The following is a 23,588-nucleotide window of genomic DNA, read 5'->3' as shown; positions in this document are numbered from 1 at the left end:
GACCTGGGGCTACTGGGATTGCACAATACCTGTCCCCACCTCCAGGTTGTGTTCAGGCCCAGCCCGCTGTGTGGCCTCACTGGGGCCTATCACCCCTGAGTCCTGAACTGTGAGCACTGGTGCAAGGCCCAACACAAGGGGAAAAGAGCCCAGATCAGCAGAGTGAGCTCCCAAGAGCACAGCTTGGCCCTTGGCCTCCTGACCCAAGGCCACAGCCCTCCTCGGTGTTGTCTGGACCTTAAAGCCCCTTCCCCAAGGGAAACGCCTGGGGTGAAGGGAGAACGGGCAGAGAGCTGTTCCCAAGCGTCACTGGCTCCCAGAGAGCAAGGCTGCGATGCTCCCTCTACTCCTCGCCTCATTATAGGCTGAAGCCCAGCCTGGGGACTCCAGCACTGGCCACAATCCTCCTGGACCCTGGAACTGACCATCTGCTTCTGGGGCCACTTGCTGTGAGCCTGTCTTCAGCTGCTGGAGACTACAGTGCAGAGAAACTTCACTGTCGCAAATAAAGTGTAAATAAATGGAAGTTGTTATGGCTTGTGATAGAGGTCCCCCCAAAGCCTCACGTGGTCACAGGTGGGGCTTTTCAGAGGTGGCTGGACCTAGAGTGTGTGATGCTGGGACCAAGGGTGTCTGATTATTTAATCAGTCTACTGATGGGTTTGGCACAGTTCTGGGTAGGATTAACTGTACCAACTCTGGGTGTAAGTTCTACTCGTCCTAAGGGTGGGCAGCCTGGTAGACTATAAGGTACAGAAAGAAGCCTGCTGTGGTCTTTGGCTACTTCCCTGCTCTGCTGCTTTCTGCCGGCCATGAACAGTTTCTCCCCTGCTTGCTCCTCTGCCAGGTCACCCTGCCTTGGATCTGGCCAACTATGGACTGAAATCTCTACAGACTGTGAGCTCACATAAACCTTTCCTCCTTTAACTTTGAGCATCGAGTATTTTGTCTCAGCAACGAGAAAATGAACTGGGACAGACAGACTCCTTGATCTCTGCTTCCCACACCCTGTAAGGGTCAGGGGAAGTGGACATTGCTGGAGACCCCTGCACTAGGTCCCAGCCTCCTGTGAGCCACCACAGCACCAGTAAAGGTTAAAGAACAGATGAAACAAGTGAAGCTGAGTCTTGGGTCCTAGTCAGTGCTGCTGATGGCAGCAAAGACAAAAGCCCCAAGCACATCCAGTATTTATTGAATACAATTATGAGAAGCAATAGGGAGCCAGGGAGCTTTGAAGTCATCTAGTGAATTATTGTCAAACACTGGCACGATGGCACCAGGCAGGGCTGTCAGGGAGTCAGCACTGCTTATCTTGCTAGGATAGAAGAAACCGGTACTGAGACCAGGTGCAACTGGCAAGCAACCCACAAGGTCAGTGAGAAGCCATAGTTCAGGGAAAAGGGTTTTAATTGGGGTCACGTTGACCTCAGCGGCACGTAACTTCACAGACCAGGACTTAGGCCTCGGTGACAGCCATTAGCAAAGGAGCAATCCTAGCCCAACTCTGCTAGCTGACATGCCCGTTTGAGTCATGCAGGGCTTCGGTCTGACTCCCGACATAAAACAATATAGCCGAATAGGGAAGGCAAGAAGCATATGCCACTCATAGCCTGCTAGTACTGGGCAGGGATGTCTCCTACAACACCCTGGGTTCTTTCTTCAGTACTGACTGGCTCTCCTGCACTGCAAACTCACTGCCAATGCCCCACACCCACCAGACCTCAGTTTCCCTCCAGATCCCACCACATTCCCACGGCTTGCTCACTGTCACAGCTCAGCTCCATAGATCTGCGCATCTCCGCACATCAAAGCACTGCAGTGGGACTGTGCCAACTGCTCAGAGCTCGTTCCTCCAACCTCTGGGTCTTTTCCAAGTGGCCGCTCCTCTCCCTTCCCATTCACACCCCTTTTCCATTTACCCCTCTCTGCTCCCAGATCCCTGCGCTCTGCTTAGCAGGGCAGCCCGATACGCATTCCTGCCCAGAGCCCACAGCCCAGGCTAGAGGGACAGGTCGAGATGGACCCCAACACTCACTCCACACAAACCCCGATCATGTCCAATCGGCCACTCCACAGAGGCCACAAGGGTTCTGTTAGTGGAAAATCAGGGATATGTGGGTCCCTCCTGTGCTAACCCAGGCAGAACTCCAGAAACATGTCTAGAATCCAAAACCTGAGTGGGAATGAATGACACTGCTTCTTTTTTGTGTGAAAATAGCTTGTTATTGTCATCATGCATGCAAAGAAACCTGAGGGAGAGATGCATTGAGAATGATCTAGGGAAGTGAACAGAGGGGTAAACTGATCTGAGAAGGGACTGGTTGTTCAATGAGTCCCATATGCACTGACTATCACTGCTTTGCTAATGAGCAGAGCGTCCTTGCAGAGAGGAGATGAGGGTGTAAGCTTTCCAATAGGAAGAGGCAAGCGGGCCTTCAGTTAGCTGTGGAAGGAACACATGTAAGAAAGCAGAGGAGCCAGATGCACAGCTGTGTGACAGGTCTCCTTGTGCACAACGACCACGATGAGGGCCAAAGACGCAGGGAATCCGAGGAATGGTCACAAAGATCACCACCCAACACAAGCTAAAGGACCCTGCTCACGGGTCAGAAAGAGACATGGTCTGCGGGGTGCTTACCCGCTGAACATGGGTGGGGAAACCCTTCCATCAAAAATAACAGCACTCTGGGCTGGGCTTCCCCATGGGCCTGTGGTTGTCCCCCAGCTCCTGTGCAGACCTTGCTACTAGACTGCCCTCCTTCCAGCTGCCTCTGGCTCACTCGGTGCGTGGCAGCCAGCTGCAACGTGAAGTCTCCTCCATGGGCCAGGAACTCCCCCAGGAGAGGGAAACGCGGCAGGACTGCGAAGCAAGTGGGGTGCCGATTACACCGTGGCAGAACCGCTGCTTGAGAACCTATGAGTGTTGTTTGGTTTTTTGTTTTCCCCCACAGCGAGCTCAGGTTTTTTAGAGGAAAGAGAAAGGTGGTGAAAGTGCCAAACAAAAATGAGATTGAAATGGCCATAGAAATCGACCTTCTGAGAGACCAAAATCAAAGACTAAATGAAGTTCTTAGGCAATACCAAATAGAACATTTTTTCAAATATTCATCCATTCAGAAACAGATGAGTGAGATGAAACTACAACTTGAAAATGTCATCAAAGAAAAGGAAAGAGAATTAAAAGATCCTGTTGAAAAGCAATTGGAGGCCTTTCCCTTTAGCTTGGAGATGGAAAATTATACATTTCCAGATGATGAAACAGCCAGGAACCTTCAAGAGCAACTCCAGCTAGCCAATCAAGAAAAGACTCAGGCTGTGGAACTTTGGCAGAATGTTTCTCAGGAGTTGAAGAGACTACAGAAACCTTTAGCAGGAGCATGACTGAGGCCCAGATTCATGTATTTGAAAGCCAAAAACTAAAGTCTAATCAACTTCTGAAAACAGTAACTGAGCAAAATGTGGAAATCAAGCAACTTCGAAAACAACTTAGGCAAGCCAAGTTAGATCTAGAGTTGCAGTAGCAAAAGTAGAAGAGTTAGCAAATGTGACTGAAGGTCTTCAGGGACAAATGCAAAAGAAGGAGGAGGATATGGTGTCTGCCCAAGGAAGAGAGGGTGCATCACATAGTCACTCACAGCAGTTGCACTCTAGTATAAAACAATTAGAAACAAGATCACGTGTGACAACCCAGGAAGCTAACCAGTTCACAGCAGAAAAGACACATCTGGAAAAACTAACCAAGCCCTAAAAGCAAAGTGCAATGAATTAGAAAATGAGAAATATGAGGCTATTTTAAGAGCCAGAGATAGCATGCAACTCTTAGAAGAAGCTAACCTTCAAAAATATCAGGCTCTGCCCAAGAAGAAGCAAAGAGAGGAAGTTAAAAAGAAAATGAAAGAAGTATTTTCTCAGCTCATACAAGATTCTACCATTAGAACTGCCAGAGCCCGCAATATTGATTATGCCCAAAATATGCTGTAAGCAGTGCAGGCTGCAGAGTTAAATCCCTCGATTGGCTTACCTTAAGAAGTGAGTCTGACTGAAGCTACCGGATTCACAGAAGTATCTCATGAGCATTGTGGTGGCACACAGGTCAGCATGACCTCCCGCTGACGGCCACGGCCAAGGCCAGAGTGATGGCCTATGAAGCTGTGCAGCTCATACAAGGTAACATCTGCAGCTGAGGTCAGAGTAATCGCACCCAAACTCCATTCCCACAATTAGTGCCTTCATAGCTTGAAGAACAATGCTCTAATTACCACCATATAGTTTGTCTGTCTTGCTTCTAATTTGAAAATGCTTTGACTTCTCTTTAAAGCCTTGGCTGCATTGATTTCCATAGGAATTTCACATACTGCACATCTATACATGCACCTTTACCCTGACTGATGAATAATAAAATTTGGTGGATGAGACAGGCCAGTGCCTTTTGCCCATTGGCTGTCCCAGTTCACACTTTCTCTTTAACTCTGTCTTAAGTTTTTCTTCAACCTTGCATCGTGCATTGGACAGGTGGGGACTAGAGACCTACTGCAAGAGTCTCTGGCAAGAAACTGAAAACACCAAAAAGCAACATCAAGTACAGATTTCTCAATTAACAGAAGAGCTTTCAGCTCTTCAAATGGAGTGTGATGAAAAACAAAGCCAAATTGAATGATGCATTAGGGGAAAAAAAGCTGTGGAAGGAAAACTAGAAAAGACTTACCATGAAGGTAGAGGGAATGAAAGTGATTACAGAAAACTGGAAGAAAAGCACCAAAGATGTCTCGTTGCTGAGCGATAAAGATGATCTTGAGCTAAAATGTAAGAGAGCAGAACACAGAATAAAACAACTTGAAATTAATTCCTCAGAAGAGATATCACATGCCCATGAAATGATTCAGAAACTTCAAAATGTGTTGGAGTCGGAAAGAGAGAACTGTGGCTTTGTCAGTGAACAAAGGCCTAAACCTTCAGTAAGCAAATGAACTGTTCGTTACACAAGGAAACTGAGCAGTTAAGAAAGATTGTTCTAGAGGCTCAAAAAAAAGCCCAATTAAAGATGAGTACAGGGCTGGGGATTTAGCTCAGTGGTTCTGCCGGCTGCCTCACAAGTGCAAGGTCCCGAGTTCGATCCCCGGTACCAAAAAAACCCCCCAAAACCTCAGGAATGTTCAAGAAAAAGCCAACAAACTTCCAAGGCAGGCGTCTCAGTCAGCAGAAGAGAGCTGCTTCAGCTTCCCAGCAGCTCGGCGTGATTACAGTGCAGAGAAGAAAAGCAGCCTCCAGGATGAATCTGGAAAATACTTAGGAATATTCATAGTTCCCTCACAGAACTGCAGAGTTGAGAAAGCTGTTGGAGGAGAAGTGTATTGACATGGTGATGCCTGCAGAGAGTGGTCACCCCTTGTGTCACTTTGCATAAGCATTTTGCATTCTGTTTTGAGCGTTATTGGATAACAGAACAGGGACACTTTCCTGTAAGCAAAGAAAATATAATCCTACATTTGAGCTTCAGTGAAGAATAGAACCAGCTGAGAAGAAAAAAAAAAATGACAGCATTCTGTAATCCCAACACTCGGGAGGCTGAGGCAGGAGGACTGCCACAAGTTTGAGGCCAGCCTGGGCTACATAATGAGACTCTGTCTTAAAAAGAAAAAAAAAAAAGAATAACAGCACAGTGAACACTTCTGGAGACTTTCTGTGGACCACTTACTTTATCTGCATTATTTCTTTTAATCCCCAAAACAACCTCAGTTGGGAAATCTTATCTCAATTTTAGAGATGAGGAAACTAAAGCATAAAAAGTGCTTCCCTACTCATTCATAGTCAGAATGTCATTCATGACTTGCCAAAAATGGTATAAAGTTCTTAGCTAGGACCTAAAGAAGAGCCCAAACAGAACTGTGTACATGAGAACACATAGTAGAACAGGGTATCTGGCAGTTTCACATGCAGAGGTGACCATGGAGAACCTATCGACATAGGATCAACCCTAACCGGCAGCCACACACCCTGAACTTGGGCCATTCCACCCTCCAACCCCAGCCTCTCTCAGCTTAAAGCCTGGCCATGAAGCTTCAGCAGGAACAACAGAATCCAGAGCCCAGGCCTTCCTCAGCTCAGGACTGGGGGTGACTTCAGAAACACGATCACAGCGACCTCTCGCCTCCGACATCAGCACATGCGCAAACGCTCTATCTGCACAGCCCACCGTCCTACACCATCCCCGGGCAGCGACTCGCTGCCTCTGCCATTCCTTCTCTGCGTTATCTGACAACTGTTTACTTCCTTAGCTTGCATCCTTTCTCTCTTTCTGCTCTTAGGGTGACCCTATGTGCTGGTTTTCCCAGGACAGTCCAAGTTTATACCTGTTTTCCTGGAGTAATTAACAATGACCCATTTCATTACCAGAAATGTCCCAGATTGGTTGATAAATGATGGTCCAGGTACCTGGGCTGCTCTCTGGTTTTCGGTATCTCTTGCCATCTGGCTCCTGGAACACCCTTCTCCAATCTCTTGAGGCCCCAGCAGAATCTTTCAAACACTCTTCATGTTTCCCCCTTCTCCATGGAGCCGCCCCTGATGTGATCCTCCTCATTCACCAGACCAAGAAGCTCTTCTCATTGTTGTGCCCGAGGGCAGGGGGTAAAGGGATTAAGAGACAGGACAAGAATTGAGAGAGAGAAAAAATCATTCCATGGCACGGAGGTTAAAAGAGACCAGGAGCAGCCTCTCACCAGATTCCACGAGCATCCAGTCAGCAATGGGGCCCCAAGCTTATCAAACAGAAAGTGGTCCTGGGGAAAGCAAAGCAACTTGGGTGAAGAACCATCATGGTGGCCCCTGGGCCTCCCTGCACAGCCTCCCCTCTGTCTCTTTAACCATCTGCTCTCCCCACCCGGCTCCTTCTCCAGGACCCTCACATCACTAAGCTGCTGCTGCTCAGCCTCCATCATCTCACTGGGCCTGCAGTGACATCCAGCCAGGTCACCTTCCAGGCCGCTCATCACATTCACAACAGGTTCCACCTCTTGTTGCTCAGCCCGGGTGCAGGCTGGAGGCAGAATGAGTCCCCGGATACTTCAGCCAGTTCTGACTCTTGAGGACAATCTGGACCACTCATCAAAGACAGCAGAATGGATCTGAGGGATAAGGAAAATGAACACAAGTCACAGAAACTCAGAGAGTGGAAACAAGGCACTTGGAGAAGGAGAGATCTCAGGGATTAGAGGGCCCTGTACTTTCCTCCTGTATGTGCTGGAAGGAGTGGCCCTTGGAGCGAGCACTCTAATTGAGAGGGCACTGGGACCCTTTCCCAGACGTCCCACTTTGGAGCACAGTCATTCTCTTCCACTCTGCCTTTTCCATCTCTGCCACTCCTTCAGATAGGACTCTTTCCCCACATTAAGATTAAATCCTCAGCAGTATAATGACCGTGAGTCAGGGAATAAACAAGGTGAAGGCACTGGAGATACAGAATGTTGTCTATGAGGTGACACGACCTGGAGGGGGAATACGAGGCCCACCCTACTGGCATTCAGGTCAGTGGTGTCTTGTGTGGTCCAGGGCTCATACCTGTTGCATCACTCCTGGATCACAGGGTCAAGCAGCTCTGCAAATACCTGAAGGGGAATTAAGAGGGAGAGGTTGTTACACGGAGGAAATTCCTCCCCAGACATCACATATGGATTAATTTCACCAACAGAAAACTTGCATATGGATGGTCCATGGTCTTGAGGGGAAACAAGGGATCTTTAGGGAAAAGGCACTGGGATTACTGGGAAGATGAGATTTTGTCGACAGATTAGTTGAAATTAGATATGAATTGCTCAGTCTTCTACATCACAACATAAATCATAAAGAACTAAAATTCTAAAATTCTCTAGGTGTACAGGAGCCTAGAGTAACTAGTTTCAACATGAAAACAAAGAGTGCAGTTCTTAGGGATACACACAAACAAAACATCTTCTGGCTGAGGAATACAAATAAGTAGCTAAACCTCTGACCTCCTGGTGAGATGTTGAGAACTTCTCTAAGATACTTAAGCAGGGTGCAGTGGTGCACTCCTATAATCCCAGCTACTCTGGAAGCTGAGGCAAGAAGACCACAAGTTTGAGGCCAGCTTCAATAATTTTGAGAGAACATGTCTGAAAAAATTATGAAGTATCTACTATGGTATATGTGGAAACTTAGGTGCTGGGAAAGTTGTAAATAAGACAATCAAGGTTTCTGTTCTCATGGAGCTTATAATATAGCACATTTCCATATAAATTAACCATTAAAAAATCAGTAAGAAGCACTAAGCAGAGAAGAGGACAAGTTAAGAAAAATGATGGGATGGCTATCTTAGATCTAGTGACCTGAGAAAATGTCGCTGAAGAAAATTGCAGCCATGATCTGAATAACACAAATAAGTAAGCCATGCAAACATGAGGAAAGACCACTTCAAGCTCTGAACAGAGCCAGCATGACAGGCCCAAGGTCAAACAGTCCCGAGATGGCATCAGTCAGGGATGAGCCATGTTTGTGGTGCTTTATGTAGGAATAAAATACTGTATCTCCTAAAATCCCCAAACTTAACTTCTTCCCTCTTAGCTTCCCATTGTGAAAAGGTAAAATATGCCTGATTTTTTTTTCTTGGAACCCGGGATCGAACTTGGGACCCTGCACCTGCGAGGCAGGTGCCGGAACCACTGAGCTAAATCCCTGGCCCGATTTTTTTTTTTTTTTTTTTTTTTTTGGTACTGGGGATAGAACATGGGTCCTTGCGCTTGCGAGGCAGGTGGCGGAACCACTGAGCTAAATCCCCGGCCTGATTTTTTGATAAATCCAAGATAAAACTCTCTGATCATACAAGAATATTTTTTCCTACTCACCTGTGATGCCTACTGGGCCCAGCCCCCACTTAAACTCTCTAACTTTACCCTCATCCTTGCTCATTGTTTTCTGGCCACCAGGGCTCTCTGTCCCTCTAACACGCTGATCTCAGTTACATGACAGCCTCTTTGCAACCCTTTTACCTCGTCTAAAAGGCTCTCTCCAAGATCTACTTCCTATCAGGTTTCAGCTCCAAGGTTTCTTCCCTGACCACCCTGATTATGTGCTTCTCCCACCACCAATCAGTACCATCTGATTTTATTTTTCTCTCCTAATACTCTCACCACTAACTCAATTTATTTTATCTGTATATACATTTTTTTTGGTACTGGGGATCGAACTTGGGCCCTTGCGCTTGCGAGGCAGGCGGCGGCGGAACCACTGAGCTAAATCCCCAGGCCTGTATATACTTTTGACCTTTTAAAATGGTCATAACATACATAAAGTCAATATGGTCATATGGTCATATGACCAACATACATATGGTCAATACATAACATAAAGCTAGACTTGGTGGCACATGCCTGTAATCCCAGCACTGTTGGAGTCTGAGGCAAGAGAATCATTAAATTCAAGCCCAACCAATTGAGTGACTTAGTGAGACCCTGTCTCAAAATAAGAAATAAAAGGGCAGGGATGTAACTAAGTGCGGAGGCTGGGTTCAATCTCCAGTGGAAAAAATATATATATTTATATATTGTAAAGTTCACCCTATTGACCATTTTAAGTGCATTTACACTGTTGTATAATCAATTTCCAGAACTGTTTTCACCTTGCAAAACTGAAATTCTACCACTAAACTTCTCTTGCCCTCCTCCAGTCCGACAAGCCCCCTTCTGCTTTTTAACCCTTTGAAGATGTCTATTCTTGGTACTTCACATAATGAAATCATATGTACTTGTCTTTTGTGACTGGTCTTTTTTCACTGTGTCAGAATTTCCTTCTCTAAACCCAAATCCCACTCCACTGCACATATATACCACATTTTGTTTAATCATCCATTGACACTGAGATGACTTCTTTTAGCCATTGTCAGTAATGCTGCTATCAGTGTGAATGATGAACTCTGTAAGACCTACTTTTGCTTCTTCTGAGTACTATGCACCCAGAAGTGGAATTACTGAGTTGTATGGTGATTAATCTTTAATTTCAGGGGGATCCACCATACTGTTTTCAATGGCAGCTGTATCATTTTACATTCCCAGCAACAGTGCACAACATTTTTCCCAACTTTCCTATTTTGTTGTGCTGGGGACTGAACCCAGGGAGGGCCCCAAGCATGCTAAGATGCTCTACTATTGAACTCTACCTTGAATCCTTAAAAAAAAAGTAACCTTAATGGGTGTGAGATGGATATCCATAGCCCCCCCCATGTTTATTTGTACATGGAGGTGGAAAATTAAGTACTGTAATTAGTATGGATCCACTCAATTATCCCAAGCTTTAAGATAATCATTATTGTTCTAGTAATGACCTGGAAGTTGCCGCCACCAGCACCACTACCACCACCATCTAGAAATCCTATTTCTTCCCTTCCTTCCGGGACAGATCTGAGCTCCCTCTAAGGAATTCAGGCTGAGGTTCGGTGAAGCCGCTCTGGCTACTTTCTCATGGAGGGGGGTCGTTTTTTCAGGACTCCTAATTACAAATGACGATATGGACAGATTCTGATGGAACTGTTCTTGCCAGCTTAATGTAGGCACTGTATACCACGGGATGGAGAAAACCATCACCGGCTTAGGGAAAGCACCTATCACCATCCGCAGCCTCTGGATGACTGGCGAGTCCCAGGGCTGGGGCTGGGGTGGCGACCGGAGACCTCTGCAAGCCTTCACGTCCTCTCTGCAGGCTGGAGGGTATTTCCACTGAGTCACAGGCCCTGTGAAGAAACCAACCAGAGGCAGGGTGGGAGCAAAGGGCCCCATACACTTCCGGCGGCTTCCCAAGTGAACCGACAGCGGAAGGAACTGACGGCGGAAGTCCCGCCCTTAGCGCGGCGACGCCCAGTGGGCGGGACCAGTGCGTACACGCTGATTGGCTGTGCCGGGCGGGCGGGAGAACGGGTAACAGGCGAGCGGCCCTGGGCTCGTCCTACGGTGAGGGAGGCGGGCGCTGGGCGGAGAGCAGGAGCTCGCCTGAGGCAGGATCGCGGCGCACGTGCGATTAACTGGCTGACCGCTCCTCTGGCGCTGGCTTCTCTTTTTGGGGCAGTCGCTTGGGGCCTTGCGACCTGGGTCCCTCTCAGTGGCTCCAGCCCTGCTGACGCCTCTTTAACCCATTTTTAAAATGACTTTCTGGAAGGCGGCAGGACACTAGGTCGACTAGGCAGTATCTCTCTTCCAACTTTCTTTCGTTCTTTTTTCCTTTTCCAGGCTGGGGATTGAACAGGGCCTTCACATGAGCCACATCCTCAGCTCAGCCTTTTTATTTTTTTGTTTGTTTGAGACAGGGACTCACTAAGTCCTTAAATTGACCAGACTGGGCTCACATTTGGGATCCTCCTGCCTCAGCCTCCCAGGGCGGTGGAATTCACACTAGTTTTTGCTGCCACACCCAGCCTTCTCTTCATACTTTTATCTCCTTTTGTTAAAAATGCATGCGCAAGGGCACACACACACACACACACACACACACACACCTACCTACCTTCTAATCCAACTCTGAAGGAAAGGCCCTTGACCCTTGATTCTTCTCTTTTCTTCACAGACAGCCATGGATCACCATGCTAGGCACATGCATCTGCCTAGAGCTGATGCCATTCGTTCTCGTCGCATTGACCTGGAGCTTTTTCAAGCCTCTGGCCAGCCTGTTCCACTTTTCACGACCCGGGAGATACTTGGTCAGCAGCCTGATTTCTTGCTGCCCTAAATTTAAGACCTCTGTCCACATCTTCCAAAGACCAGGAACCAGAGGGTAGAAAATTCAGGGAAGACTGGTTTGGTGGCTAGTTTGGAGGATACACCAAACTTGATAAATCATGTTGAGGGTTTTCCAGTACAGGAGATTAAACCCTTCACGTTAAGCCACACCCCTCAGCCCTTTATTTTTTGAATTCTGAGGCAGGGTCTCATTAAATTGTTAAATTGCCAGGCTGGGCTTGAACTTAGCATCCTCTTACTTCAGCCTCCCAAAGTGCTGAAGTTGCAGCCAGCTACCATGCCTGACTTATAAATAAAACGCTGAATCCAGGAAATAAAGCCCTTGTCACTCCCTTTTAGGGTACTACCCTTGATTAACTGAGAAAAGTCTCTGCCACAGATACTTAAAACTTGGAAGGTTGAGCCTGCTGCTCTTATTGTGGGTGTGGTCAGTGTTGGTCATAAGCAGGACCTGAACTCTCACCCACACTAACACACGTTTATCCACTGACACCCCCGCCCCATCTCCCGTTGCCCATGCTGGCCTTGAACTCCTGAGCTCAAGCAGTCATCCTGCCTCAGCTTCTCGAGTAGGTGGAATTATGGGCACTATCCTTTTAAAAATTTTTATCCTAGATCCTTCCCTTCAGAAGCCACTTAGATTGAGAGATCAACACCAGCAAGTGCGCTTCTCCACAAAGGCCCGGCATTTAGGACGGGTTTCACATGCCCAGCGACTGCTGTGTAGATTTCACGTTCGCCATAGTCCTTGGCCACCTCTTTCCCTGTGGGCTGAATGGGTTTTGGAGCGTATCCTTTCGTGTCAGTCATTCTTAGCCATGGCTACTCATCATCTGCCTAATGGTTTCTTTTTCCCTACATTCCTATTTTCGTTGTATTCTCACAGCTTACATTCTTTCTTCCTTCTCTTTCTGTGGTGCTAGAGATGGAAGTCAAGTCGTCCTACTTCCGCTTATATTCTTGCCCGTATTATTTCAGCTGTGTGGATCAGGAAGAGTTCCACTCAGTATGTTTCCTTAACAGAAACCAGATCCTTGGTTCAAGAACCTCATCACTTTCCTCATCATTTTGAATGCAATTGTACGGATGATTACAATAGGTGAGGACTGACCTGGAAGAGGAAATGGGGGAGTTATTGTTCTTTTCAATTGATCATTTTACAGTTTTGAATATCGTTTGAATTGTAACAATTGTGAGATCAATATATTAAGCCCCCTGGAATAGAATTTGTGCACCTGCTAAGGTGTAGAAGCATTTGGAGGGCTCTCAGGACTACTGTGCAGGAGACAGGTGGTCTGGGCACTTACGGACCAGTGTCAGTTATAACAAGGTAGCAAATCCACAGGAACTGGAGATGAAAAGATCAGTTATATTTCTCCAAATATTCAGTCCCCCACTCTGCTGGGGATTGAACCCAGGGCCTTCCCCATGGTAGACGAGTGCTCTACCATTGAGCCACCTCTCCAGCCCTGAACCTTTTCTGCAAGATACTAGTACCCATCCATGAAGGATCTGACATTTAGATTTTGTAAGTATATTTAAAAAGATTTAAGTATGAATTTTACTTTTTTTTTTTGGTATCAGGAATTGAACTCGGGTCCTTGCACTTGCACAGCAGGCGACGAAACTACTAAGCTAAATCGCCAGCCCATTAAGTATGAATTTTAGAAGCTCACAAATTAAAGTTAGGGACAACTGAGGTAGCAAGTGAGCCAAAAAATTACTAAGAAGGTAAATGACTCTAAAGCCAATCATGAGTTATGTGAAAAATATTAAAAACAGAAGGGCACTCACATTTGATTGTTATTTCCAACAAGCTGCTCAGAAATGATGAAAAGAGAGTAGAAATGTTCACTTGTTTCCTCCTCACCTTTTGGGTTTTTTTTTGGTACTGGGGATCGAACTCAGGACCTTGCACTTGCGAGGCAGGCGGCAGAACCACTGAGGTAAATCCCTGGCCCTCCTCCTCACCTTCTTATGGGCATCTTGCAAATAGTCCTTCAGTGCACTCAGGTCAAAGGTATTTAATACACAGCAATACCTGATTCCCTGACCTACTCCTGTATGTACTGTATACTTCATATACTTTGAAGTATTTTTAGTTCCTCCCCATAAGGTATAGATTTGGAACTAAGTCATTCACAATTCCCTGTTTCGTTTTTTTAGATTTTAATTTTTCTGAGACAGGGTCTTATTATGTATTCCAGGCTGGCATTGAACTCACTATGTAGCCCAGGTTGGTCTCAAACTTGCAGTGATCCTCCTGTGTCAGGCTCCTGAGTGCTGGGATTACAGATGTGCACCACCATGTCCGGCTCTAGGTCTATTTTAACATGAATTTTTTCCCCCTAGAACAGTGGTGGAAAACCTATGGCATGTGTATTATTTGTTTTTCTTTTAAAACAAAAGATGCTAATGTATGAGTTGTTTTTTCTAAACTAAAACCTCAGTATTCAGGTTTAATTGTAGATTGGCGCTTTGTGGTAAATAAGTGGGCTTTGGGTTGCAGTTTGGGCACTTGGTCTCTAAAAGGTTCACTGTCGCTGCCCTGGAGCACAGCACACATCTTCAGGTGTATGAAAGTTGTAGGTATGCTGACACTCTTGCAATTCCAGCACTCTGGGAGACTGAGGCAGGAGAATCCCAGGTTTGAGCCCAGCCTGGGCAACTTAAAGGACATAGTGAGACCTCGTCTCAAAATTTAAAAAACACTGAGGGTAACTCTATGCCAAGGCCCTGGGTTCAGTCCCCAGTACAGGGTGTGTGTGTGTGTGTGTGTGTGTGTGTGTGTGTGTGTGTAAGTGATGATGAGAGTTAAAAGATAAAGGCAGTGAGTGAAAGAATAGTAAACAAATAACATCAGGATTCTAAAGAATTCCGTTTGCTCTGTGGAGCACAGTCAATTTTCATCAGAGAAGAAGAGGAAAGGAAGATAGCAGAGGACTACTATAACTCCATATGCCCCATGAATCCAGCTTCTTGTTTCACATCTCTGGTAAAGCACTTTGCCTATCATAGCCCACATTTTCATTCTCGACTCAAGACCCATTGCCTTCAGGTAAATTTAGGAACTGATTTAACAACAACCACAGGGTGGGGGACAAGGAAAATCCCTAGATCGCAGGATGGGCCGGAAGTGGCACACAGCTGTTAGACACCAGGATAGAGGGGCCACAGTGGCACAAGGTTTCAGGGTCAGATGTGTCCTCCCCTGTATCCCACAGCCTGAGGCTACAGCATTAAGAAAGAGAAATCAAAGAAAGATGGAGCAGTCGTGAGCACAACTGTGATTTATAAGCAATCCTTCAGCTTCCTACTTCCTTAATTTTTATTTTTCCTTTGCTCTACTTTCACAGAATTGCTGGATTCTACAAACAACAGTCTGTGGCCACTGAAGCTGTCTTTGGAGGTGGCAGTTTGGTTTATCCTGCCCGTTTTCACTGTGGAAATCCTTCTGAAGTGGGTAGCCAGCTTCTCCCTCTTCTGGAAGAATGCCTGGAATGTATTTGACTTCACTGTCACCCTGTTGGTAAGGATAGATAGCCCGAGAACCAGATCGTGGGTTGAGGAGTGTACTTAGATGAATGGAAACAACAAGAAAACAAAGAAATGAATACAAATATCCCCAAGTTCCTGTGACTTTTTTTTGGTCAAAGTCAGACATTGCAGGAATCATTGGTATTAGGAACAAGGTAAACTCTAACCCCAGCATAAGTCCCGACAGTGACAGCTGCCAGTTCTGGAGTGCTCAGTAAGTGCCAGGCACTGTTGTAAGTGTTTTGCTCGTGTTATGTCATTCGTGCTGCACAAGAAGTCAATGATACAGCACTCATTTTACCCTCTCTTATATCTTGACAAGCTGAAATGCAGGGGATCAAGAGCTTAGTGTAGAAAGTCTAACTAGGAAACAACCTCCTGAGAATGGTGGTCAGGGTTGATTCGGGGAACAGCGGTGCCCAGTTGCATTCACACTCTTGTTTCCCACAGCCCTTGCTTTATGAAATCCTGGTGCTGGGCGGGGTAACAGGCCATCCTGTGTGGCTTGAGCTGCTGAGTATCTGCAGCGTGATGCGCTGTTTCCGGCTCTATGCACAGTTCCATCAAGTCCGCGTTATTATTTTGGCCCTGGTCAGGACCTTTAAGGTGATTCGACATGTGCAGTTTAAGTGTGGGTTGGGGGTGAAGAGACGTGGGGTTTAACATGTGACGTGCAACAAGCCTGGGCGGGTCAGAGAAGGCCGATTGGGGGCTGCAGAACATTACTGGATGAGAATGGCTGGGAATGAGCCGCCTGGTCTCCAGATGCCTGGGCTGCAATGGAAGGAAGGGCAGGGTATGAAGGGCTGTGGTAGGCAGTCACGGGATGGGCCTCCTCTGCCCTCCTGACTTAGGTCCTGTCCTCTAGAGCATCCGATTTCACTTCATGTTGCTGCTCCTCCTCTTCTACATTTTTGCCGTGGCTGGTGTCTACTTCTTTAAGGATTACACCCGTTCAACTCGCCAGGACCTGGTGTACAAGGAGGCCTTCTTGTAAGCAGGGCTAGGGAAAGCCTGGGTGAGGGAGGGAATTTGGGTTGGGTACTTAGCACCTCATCCAAAGTACAGTCATAGTCTAGGAAGCTTGAGTAGGGCACGGTTGGGAGAGGGAGAGAGAAAGCAAAGGGATAGCAAGTAGCACTGGCTCTGATCTTAGGGCAGGGCAGCTAGTTATGGGTTGGTTCTGGGTTTTACAAATTTAAACACAACACGAGCCACCTTTACATACAGCATACTCCAGGGGAGAAGTCCTGGTTTCTGTGACTTAGTTACCTCTTTTGAAAGATGGGAACAATAGTGGTGCTACCTCAGAAGAGTGTGGGGATAAATGAGGTAGGTCATGCACTGAAGCACTCGGCATAGGGCTGAGCACAGTTCAAGTGACCGGTAGATGTCACTGTGACTTTCGGACCAAGTCACTGCTCTAACCCCCATCTTTAGGTGTGCTCCTTACACAGGCACACAACTGTGCTTGTTCAACAGTAAAATCCCTAAGATCTCTGTCTAGAAAACACTTGTTTCAGAGAAAGTCAACTTGAATTTAGAGGAGATAATTCCATTCATGAATTGTAATCCAGTCTCCTTTTCTGGTACCTGGGATCGAACTCAGGACCTTGTGCTTTCGAGGCAGGTGCAATGCCACTGAGCTAAATCCCCGGCTGTAATCCAGTCTTTCTTAGACTATTAATGGGTAATTTCATAAAAGTATTAAGAAGGTCCTAGTATTCATCTTATTCAAGCCCTGATGTTTTCAATAAATTGTATGTAGGGAACTACGTAGGGAAGAACAATTTAGATATCTTCCTTTTGTGGACAAAAGATCTCAGAATGGTATCTAAGTATCTTTATTTTGGAGTGCCTGGGATTGAACCCTAGGCCTTGTGCATATAAGAAAAGTGTTCTACACACTGAACTACACACCCAATTCTGAAATAATTTATAAATTAATTGTATTAATTTTACTATTTTTATGTTATTTGTATACATTCATTATCATTCATTATTTGGGACTCCATATGTTTGTGTCAGATATCCATCCATTTTATTTACCTGTCAATGCATACTGGTGAGTTAGGATAAAATCTGTAGAGCAGTGATGAATGAATGAATTTAGAAAAAATATCTACTTGTGATTCATTCACTTTTTAAAAATTCAGCCAGTATTTATGGAGTACAGTACTTACTGTGCCCCAGGACAATTGCAATAATGAGAGGCATTCCTAGGTTATTCACAATAAAGGAAAACCTAATAAAAACAACTTCAACCTGAAGAACAAATAGCTAAAAAAAATTGAATATGATAGAAAATATGCCAAAGTCAGAGCAAAGTACTGTACAAAGAAATGCGCTTATGTTGCTTTAAAAATAGGAATTGTACAGTTTTTGAAAGGCTTAGATCTCTGCTCCCATCTCTCCACACACCTTGGTCTGCAGGGGCCTGCCATATTCCCTAATAACCGTCTTCATCCTCTTCACGATGGATCACTGGAACGCGCTGCTCCGGGACATCTGGAAGGTGCCGGAAGTCAGCTCTGTCATCAGCAGCACCTATATCATCCTCTGGGTGCTGCTGGGCTCCATTATCTTGCGAAATGTCATAATAAGCACAATGGGTGAGCAGAGAGCGGGCGCAACTCAGAGGCAGGAGTGACTGGGAAGAATGAGTCTGACAGCTGGGACTGGAGGACGATGGGCAGAGAGGAACTAGTGTAGCAGGCAGGCTCCGATCCCATGATGGCTGTGTCACTTGGTTTCTCCCCATCCAGCTAATAACTTCCGGGACATTCGGGATGAGCTGGATAAGGAGATGGCACATCTGGCAGCTCAGCACAAGGCTGATGTCCTCAAGCTGCAGATCCTCAGGAGGTCTGCTCCTCGCTTGTCAAACCAGACTCTGCCTCCCGAGAGCTTTCTGACCTCATTCCCTGCTTCCACTCCTTGGCCTTGATCCTACTTTTCCCCTTGTGACAGAATATTTGCCCAAAGACTTAAGACTTCCCCAGCTCCGGTACATTGTCTGATTCTTCATCCACTTCGAGGGGCTTCCCCATTCTTCTTTACCCCTTCACTATAATCTGTCCTCCCCACTCAGCTTACTTCATTTGCTGATCCGAAGTCTTTTGTTTCTTATTGCACTTCAGTTTAAGATAGCTTGCTTCATTCTTTTTGTTTCTGGTTTTTGGTGTGTGTGTTTGCAGGAGACAGAACCTGTCCTTTACAACACTGAGGTCAAGCCACAGCAAAATCAATCCCAGGTGAGCAGCATATATGTGAACTGAGATGGCTCCCCAAATTATCTGTCTATGTCCATAATCTCTGGGACCTCGGGAATTTGTCTTTATTTGGAAAAAGGCTCTTTGCAGATGTGGTTAACCTAAAAATTCTTGAGATGTGATCATCCTGGATTATCCAGGTGGACCCTAAATGCCATGACCAGGAGGATGTGAAGACAGAAGAGAAGACAGACACAGAATAGGCAAAGGTGATGTGAAGACAGAGATAGAGACTGCAGTGAGGCAGCCAGAAGCCAGAGGAGGCTGAGAAATGCTGAGTAGCAGCCAGAAAGGCCAAGGAGTGAGGACGTTTTCTCCTAAAGCTCACATGGGTAGTATGGCCCTGCCAACACTGATTTGGACTTGTGGCCTCTCAAACTGGGAGAAGAATGCATTTCTGCTTTTTTTTTAAAGCTACCAGTTTATGGCTATTTGTTATGGCACCCAGAGGAAAATAATATAGATACCTTCGATGAAACTAATACTATTCTAGGCCCTGAATGTTTAGCAGTGAATAAGAAAAGTTACATACGGGTAGAGGTGAAGAGACAACAAGCAATGAACATGTAAATAATGCGCTAAAATATGATAAACCTCATGGAAAGATTAAAATTAGAACAGGTAAAGGGGAGTGCGTAGGGGTTGCACGTGGGTTATAGTTTGAACAGTAGTCAGTGAAAAGGACTTGGAGTTGGGGAAGGTACGTCCCTGTGGATTCCCAGCAGATTTTCTTCCATCAGTAGGAAGGTCCTAAACCGGAAGCAGGCCTGATGTGGGTGAGAAATAACAAAGAGGCTCTTGTGCCTGGAGCAGAATGAGCAGGGGGAAGTGGCAGGAGATGGGCAAGACACAGTGGGCTGGAGACCTGATTCTGTGGAACAGAAGGACGCCACTGTAGGGCCTTAGACCTCTACTCAGAGGGAAATGGGAAGCAGAGCAGGGGGTGACAGGAAGTGACCTACATTTAAAAGGATTACTATGAGCTGGGCTTGGTGGCACTCACTTGTAGCCCCAGCAGTCTGGGAGCCTGAGGCAGGAGGATTGCAAGTTCTAGCCCAGCCTGGATGATGTATCCAGATCTTATCTCAAAATGAAAAAAAAGAGCTGGGAATGTAGCTCAGTGCAAAGGCCCTGGATTCAATTCTCAGTACTTAAAAAAAAGAAAAGAAAGAGGGAGGAATTATTCTGGTTGCTATGTTGGTGACAGACTGGAAAAGAATGAGGGGAGAAGCGGAGCATGGTGGCACACTCCTGTAATCCCAGTACTCAGGAGACTGAGGCAGGAGAATCCCAGGGCCAGCCTGTGCTGCATAATGAGTTTGAGGTCAGTTCGGGCAATCTAGGAAGACCATGTCTCAGAAAACTTTTTTATAAGGACACGGGAGATATCCGAGAGGTCAGTAAGGGACATTGCTATGGCCCAAAGGAGATGAGGAAGGCATACAGCAGCACTGTGGCAGTGAAGTAGGAGAAAAGATGCATTTTGATGGTAGAACCAGCAGGATTTCTTGGTGGACCTGATATGGAAGGAAGAAAAGGATTAAGAATGATGTAAGGGATGAGGCTGGAAAGGCCTAAACTTAGAGTCTGGGACTAAACTGGTGCTCATATCCTTAGATCCCAGCTTTAGGGCACAGCCAGGGCCTGGACTAGAATAATGAATGATCTAGTCAGTTGTAAATGCGTTGGAAATAGTAAAAATTTTTTCTAATATGTTCAGAGAAGTCAGGCGACACAGGATGTCTCTGGACTTCCAAGAAGCTTCCTCTGAAAAAGAGTTTAAAAACAGTGCTGTTGAAAAGGACCTGACAGTTTCTTCCAAACTAACAAAAGAGTCCTTGATCAAAAGAGAAGAGTCCTCATCTTCCTCCACTACATCCTCCTCTTCAGAGTATGGTGGTGAGCAGAGGGGTTTTTCCATTTAAATTCAGACTTAGTGAGAACCCAATATCTCCCCCCACCTCTCTCCCTCCCCATTCCCCTCCTCTCCCCTTCCCTTCCCTTCCTTGAGACAAGGTCTGGGTCTCTGCTTCAAGGAGGGCTTGAACCACCCAGGCTGGCCTTGAACTCATAGCAGTCCTCTTGCCTCAGCCTCCTAAGTTCTGGGATCACAGGGGTGGATGCACACCCTACTCAGCAGAGAATCTCAATCCTAAGAGCAGCTATCCCACTATATATGCACTCCAGTTTCTCCACCAGTTTGATTTTCTGGTCATAATCTGTGTCTCTTAATTTTCTGTCTATGGGCTGGAGATATGGCTCAGTGGGAGAGCACTTACCTAGCACATATGAGGCCCTGGGTTCAACTCTAAGCACCTCAGAAGTTTTGCAAGTAAATATAATTTCCCTGTGCTTCTGCTTCCTTTTGGCTAAGTATAGCAGTGGCTCTGCTCACTGTGAAAAGTTGTCTTGTGGTGACATGCCCTTTCCCTCTGTGTCCCCCAGTTCCTCTTCCACTGCCACCTTCTTACAAATGCCACCGGGTTTTAGCTCTTTTCCCGCTTCTGCAAATGCAGACACACAAGAAGCCTTCCTCCCTACAGATCAGCTGGACTGGGAGAACCTGGTGCACCAGAATCTCCCTGAGCTCCTGGAAATGGATCGGGACGAGTACACTCTGTGGCCCCGAAATTTACTCTTGCGCTATCTTGAGTTGCTGGAAGAGCTTCAGTATAATCTGGAGGAGCGGAAAGAGTTGCAGCAGTTGGCAGGTCTGACTTTGGGGCAGTCACAGAATTAGGGTTAGGGTACCTAGCGGCAGTCACATTCAGAACAGAGGAGTAGCATGTGTAACCAGCACCTCAGTCTCTGCCTGCGTGCCTCCCACCAGATTCTTGTTTTGTATGTCATCTTCCAGGCTTGTGTCCCAGTGGCCTCTAACTTTGAGAGAACCTAGAAACTCGCTTCTCCAGCAGGGGACGCCCAAATCCTACGAGCTCTGGGAGTTTGTTTCCCAGAAGAAAGGTGTTCTATTTTGGTTGCTGGGAATTAGGGCAAAGTGGATTTTTGCTGACATCACAGTCCACCTTCTTCTGCTCACATTCCTTCCCATTGAAGGTCAAATCTCAGAGCTGACCAGCTGGACTCTGGCTCCCCTTGGACAGGGGAGCTGAAGTGTGCTCTGTGGGCATTAGACAGGGAGCAGAGAGCCTCCAGGTGCCCACTGCCGCAGCCCCCAGAGGGGTTTCTGAATTACAGGCTTCTTTTTCTATCAGCCCTTTCTAGTTTCAATCTGGGCAGAGAGAAATAGGTGATTTAAATAGTAGATTTTGATACAAGCTGGGAACTAAGTGCTCAAAATTATTCTCTCACCCTGGGTGTGTTGGCATCCGCCACTCTAGGAGTCTGAGACAGAAGGGTCACAAGTTCAAGTTCACCCTGGGCAACCAGTGACTTAGTGAGACTTTGTCTCAAAATTTAAAATGGGCTGGAATGTAGCTCAATATGAAGAAGGCCCTGGGTTTAATGCCTACCACACACATTTTAAAAATCCTACTTTTGGACCGGGGATTTAGCTCAGTGGTTCTGGTGCCTGCCTTGCAAGTGCAAGGTCCCAAGTTTGATCCCCAGTACCAAAAAAAAAATCCTACTTTTCACCACTTGGGGGCTAATTTGAATTAATAACACCCCCACCCACCCACCCAATGTAAAACAAAACAAATTGTTAGGGCTGGGTTTTTTTAACAGCTTAATATCAATCAGTGTTGTCTGATTATCTTTCTTATACCTTGTTGAAATCAACCCAATGTGAAAATAAGAAATTAGGGAGGACTCAGTGTTTGTTTATGTGTGCATGGCAGGGGTAGGGGACACAAGGGGACACTAAATGACATTGGAACATGGGATTCTGTCTCAAAAAACAAAACAATGTCAAACAAACAATGTGAGGTGCGGTGGTGCACACCTGTAATCTCAGCACTTGGGAGGTTGGGGCAGAAGGATCACTGTGGGTTCAAGGCCAGCCTGGGCCGCTAGCAAGATCCTGTCTCAAAAATAACAAAACAGGGCCAGAGATTTATCTCAGTGGTTCCCCACCTGCCTTGAAAGCACAAGGTCCCGAGTTCCACCCCGGTACCAAAAAACCAAAAGAATAAAGATAAATCAAGATTTGTGTGGGAGCCAGGCATGGTGGCACACACCTATTATCCCAGCACTCAGGAGGCTGAGACGGGATAATCACTGCAAGTTCAAGGCCAGCCTCAGCTACAAAGTGAGTTCAAGGCCAGCCTGAACTGCATAGCAAAATCTTGTCTCAAAAGAAAAACAAAAAAAAGATTTGTGTGGGAATCTCGAACCCAGAAAAGAAAGGTCTTTACCAAACATGTATAGGTTTAGAATATTCTCAGTTCTGCAGCCTCACAGTCTGTTTCTTTACAGCACAGGCACTGATGAATTTCCAAGACAGGTAATGCCCACCACGAATGGCTTCAAGATTTTTGGGCCCAGCAAAAGATAATGAAGGACATAGTTGGAAATAGAAATTCAAAATTATCAGTGTCTAATAAATACTACGAATAATACTGCCATTGAGCAAGCTAATTATGCCTCAGACACAGGGTTTACCGAAAGCCCTGAGGACAGGCAGAAAAGCCCCTTTCCATGCCAGTGGGCCCTGAGCCAGGCTTCTCTCCTCTTCACAGGCCTGAGTCAGATTCCCTTCATTGTGGTGTTTTAGCCCATCCCTCTTGCAACCTGTGCTTCCTGCTGAGAGTCCTAATTGTACTTCTCCCCCATGACGGAGGCTGCACAGGCCTCTGTATGGGAGGAGCAGGCCCCAGAGGTGCCAGGCAGCATGACTGCTTGAGAAGTGTCATTCCCACACACGGTCTGCCCTGCTCAGGCTGCGTCTCCTGTGCAGCATGCACCTCAATGGCGAAGCACATACTGGCCTCTGAGGCTGAAAGACAGTTCCTTTCTTTATTCCATTACTTTGCCATTGCTCAGGGCAATGGTCAAAGCAGTAGGTGTTCAACAGAAACACTGTGTGTGTGTGTGTGTGTGTGTGGTGTATTGCACCTGGGGTCTCACAGACAGACAAGCA

The 23,588-nt window shown here is 46.4% G+C and overlaps 1 protein-coding gene and 2 pseudogenes across 4 annotated transcripts; all 3 read left to right on the top strand.

Moving 5' to 3' along the window:
- The first annotated feature begins 2,863 nt into the window (after window positions 1–2,863).
- On the top strand, window positions 2,864–4,023 carry LOC147830549 (sodium channel and clathrin linker 1 pseudogene; annotated as a pseudogene).
- A 46-nt stretch (window positions 4,024–4,069) lies between these two features.
- Window positions 4,070–5,160, top strand: LOC147830548 (sodium channel and clathrin linker 1 pseudogene; annotated as a pseudogene).
- Window positions 5,161–10,824: 5,664 nt separating this feature from the next.
- Window positions 10,825–23,067, top strand: Catsper2 (cation channel sperm associated 2). 4 transcript variants are annotated; one of them, XM_021261272.2, is made up of 13 exons: window positions 10,825–10,922; window positions 11,566–11,698; window positions 12,354–12,527; window positions 12,769–12,837; window positions 15,095–15,267; window positions 15,726–15,881; window positions 16,144–16,268; window positions 17,709–17,887; window positions 18,041–18,140; window positions 18,473–18,529; window positions 20,268–20,446; window positions 21,091–21,258; window positions 22,925–23,067. In XM_021261272.2, the coding sequence occupies exons 2-13, from the start codon at window positions 11,572–11,574 to the stop codon at window positions 22,954–22,956; spliced, it is 1,539 nt and encodes a 512-aa protein (XP_021116931.2). In that variant the 5' UTR covers window positions 10,825–10,922; window positions 11,566–11,571; the 3' UTR covers window positions 22,957–23,067. The 4 variants fall into 4 exon arrangements, with proteins under 4 accessions (XP_021116931.2, XP_004835478.2, XP_021116937.2 ...); XM_004835421.3 differs by having other exon boundaries at window positions 10,867–10,955; XM_021261266.2 differs by lacking the exon at window positions 10,825–10,922 and adding an exon at window positions 10,966–11,175.
- The last annotated feature ends 521 nt before the right edge of the window (window positions 23,068–23,588 follow it).

This window comes from Heterocephalus glaber, unplaced genomic scaffold (assembly GCF_053883595.1).
Source record: "Heterocephalus glaber isolate CG9 unplaced genomic scaffold, H.glaber_assembly_v1.0 deba00000122, whole genome shotgun sequence".
NCBI lineage: Eukaryota > Metazoa > Chordata > Mammalia > Rodentia > Bathyergidae > Heterocephalus > Heterocephalus glaber.
The sequence above is the reverse complement of the archived record's forward strand: the minus strand, read 5'-3'. Positions and strand labels throughout refer to the sequence as shown.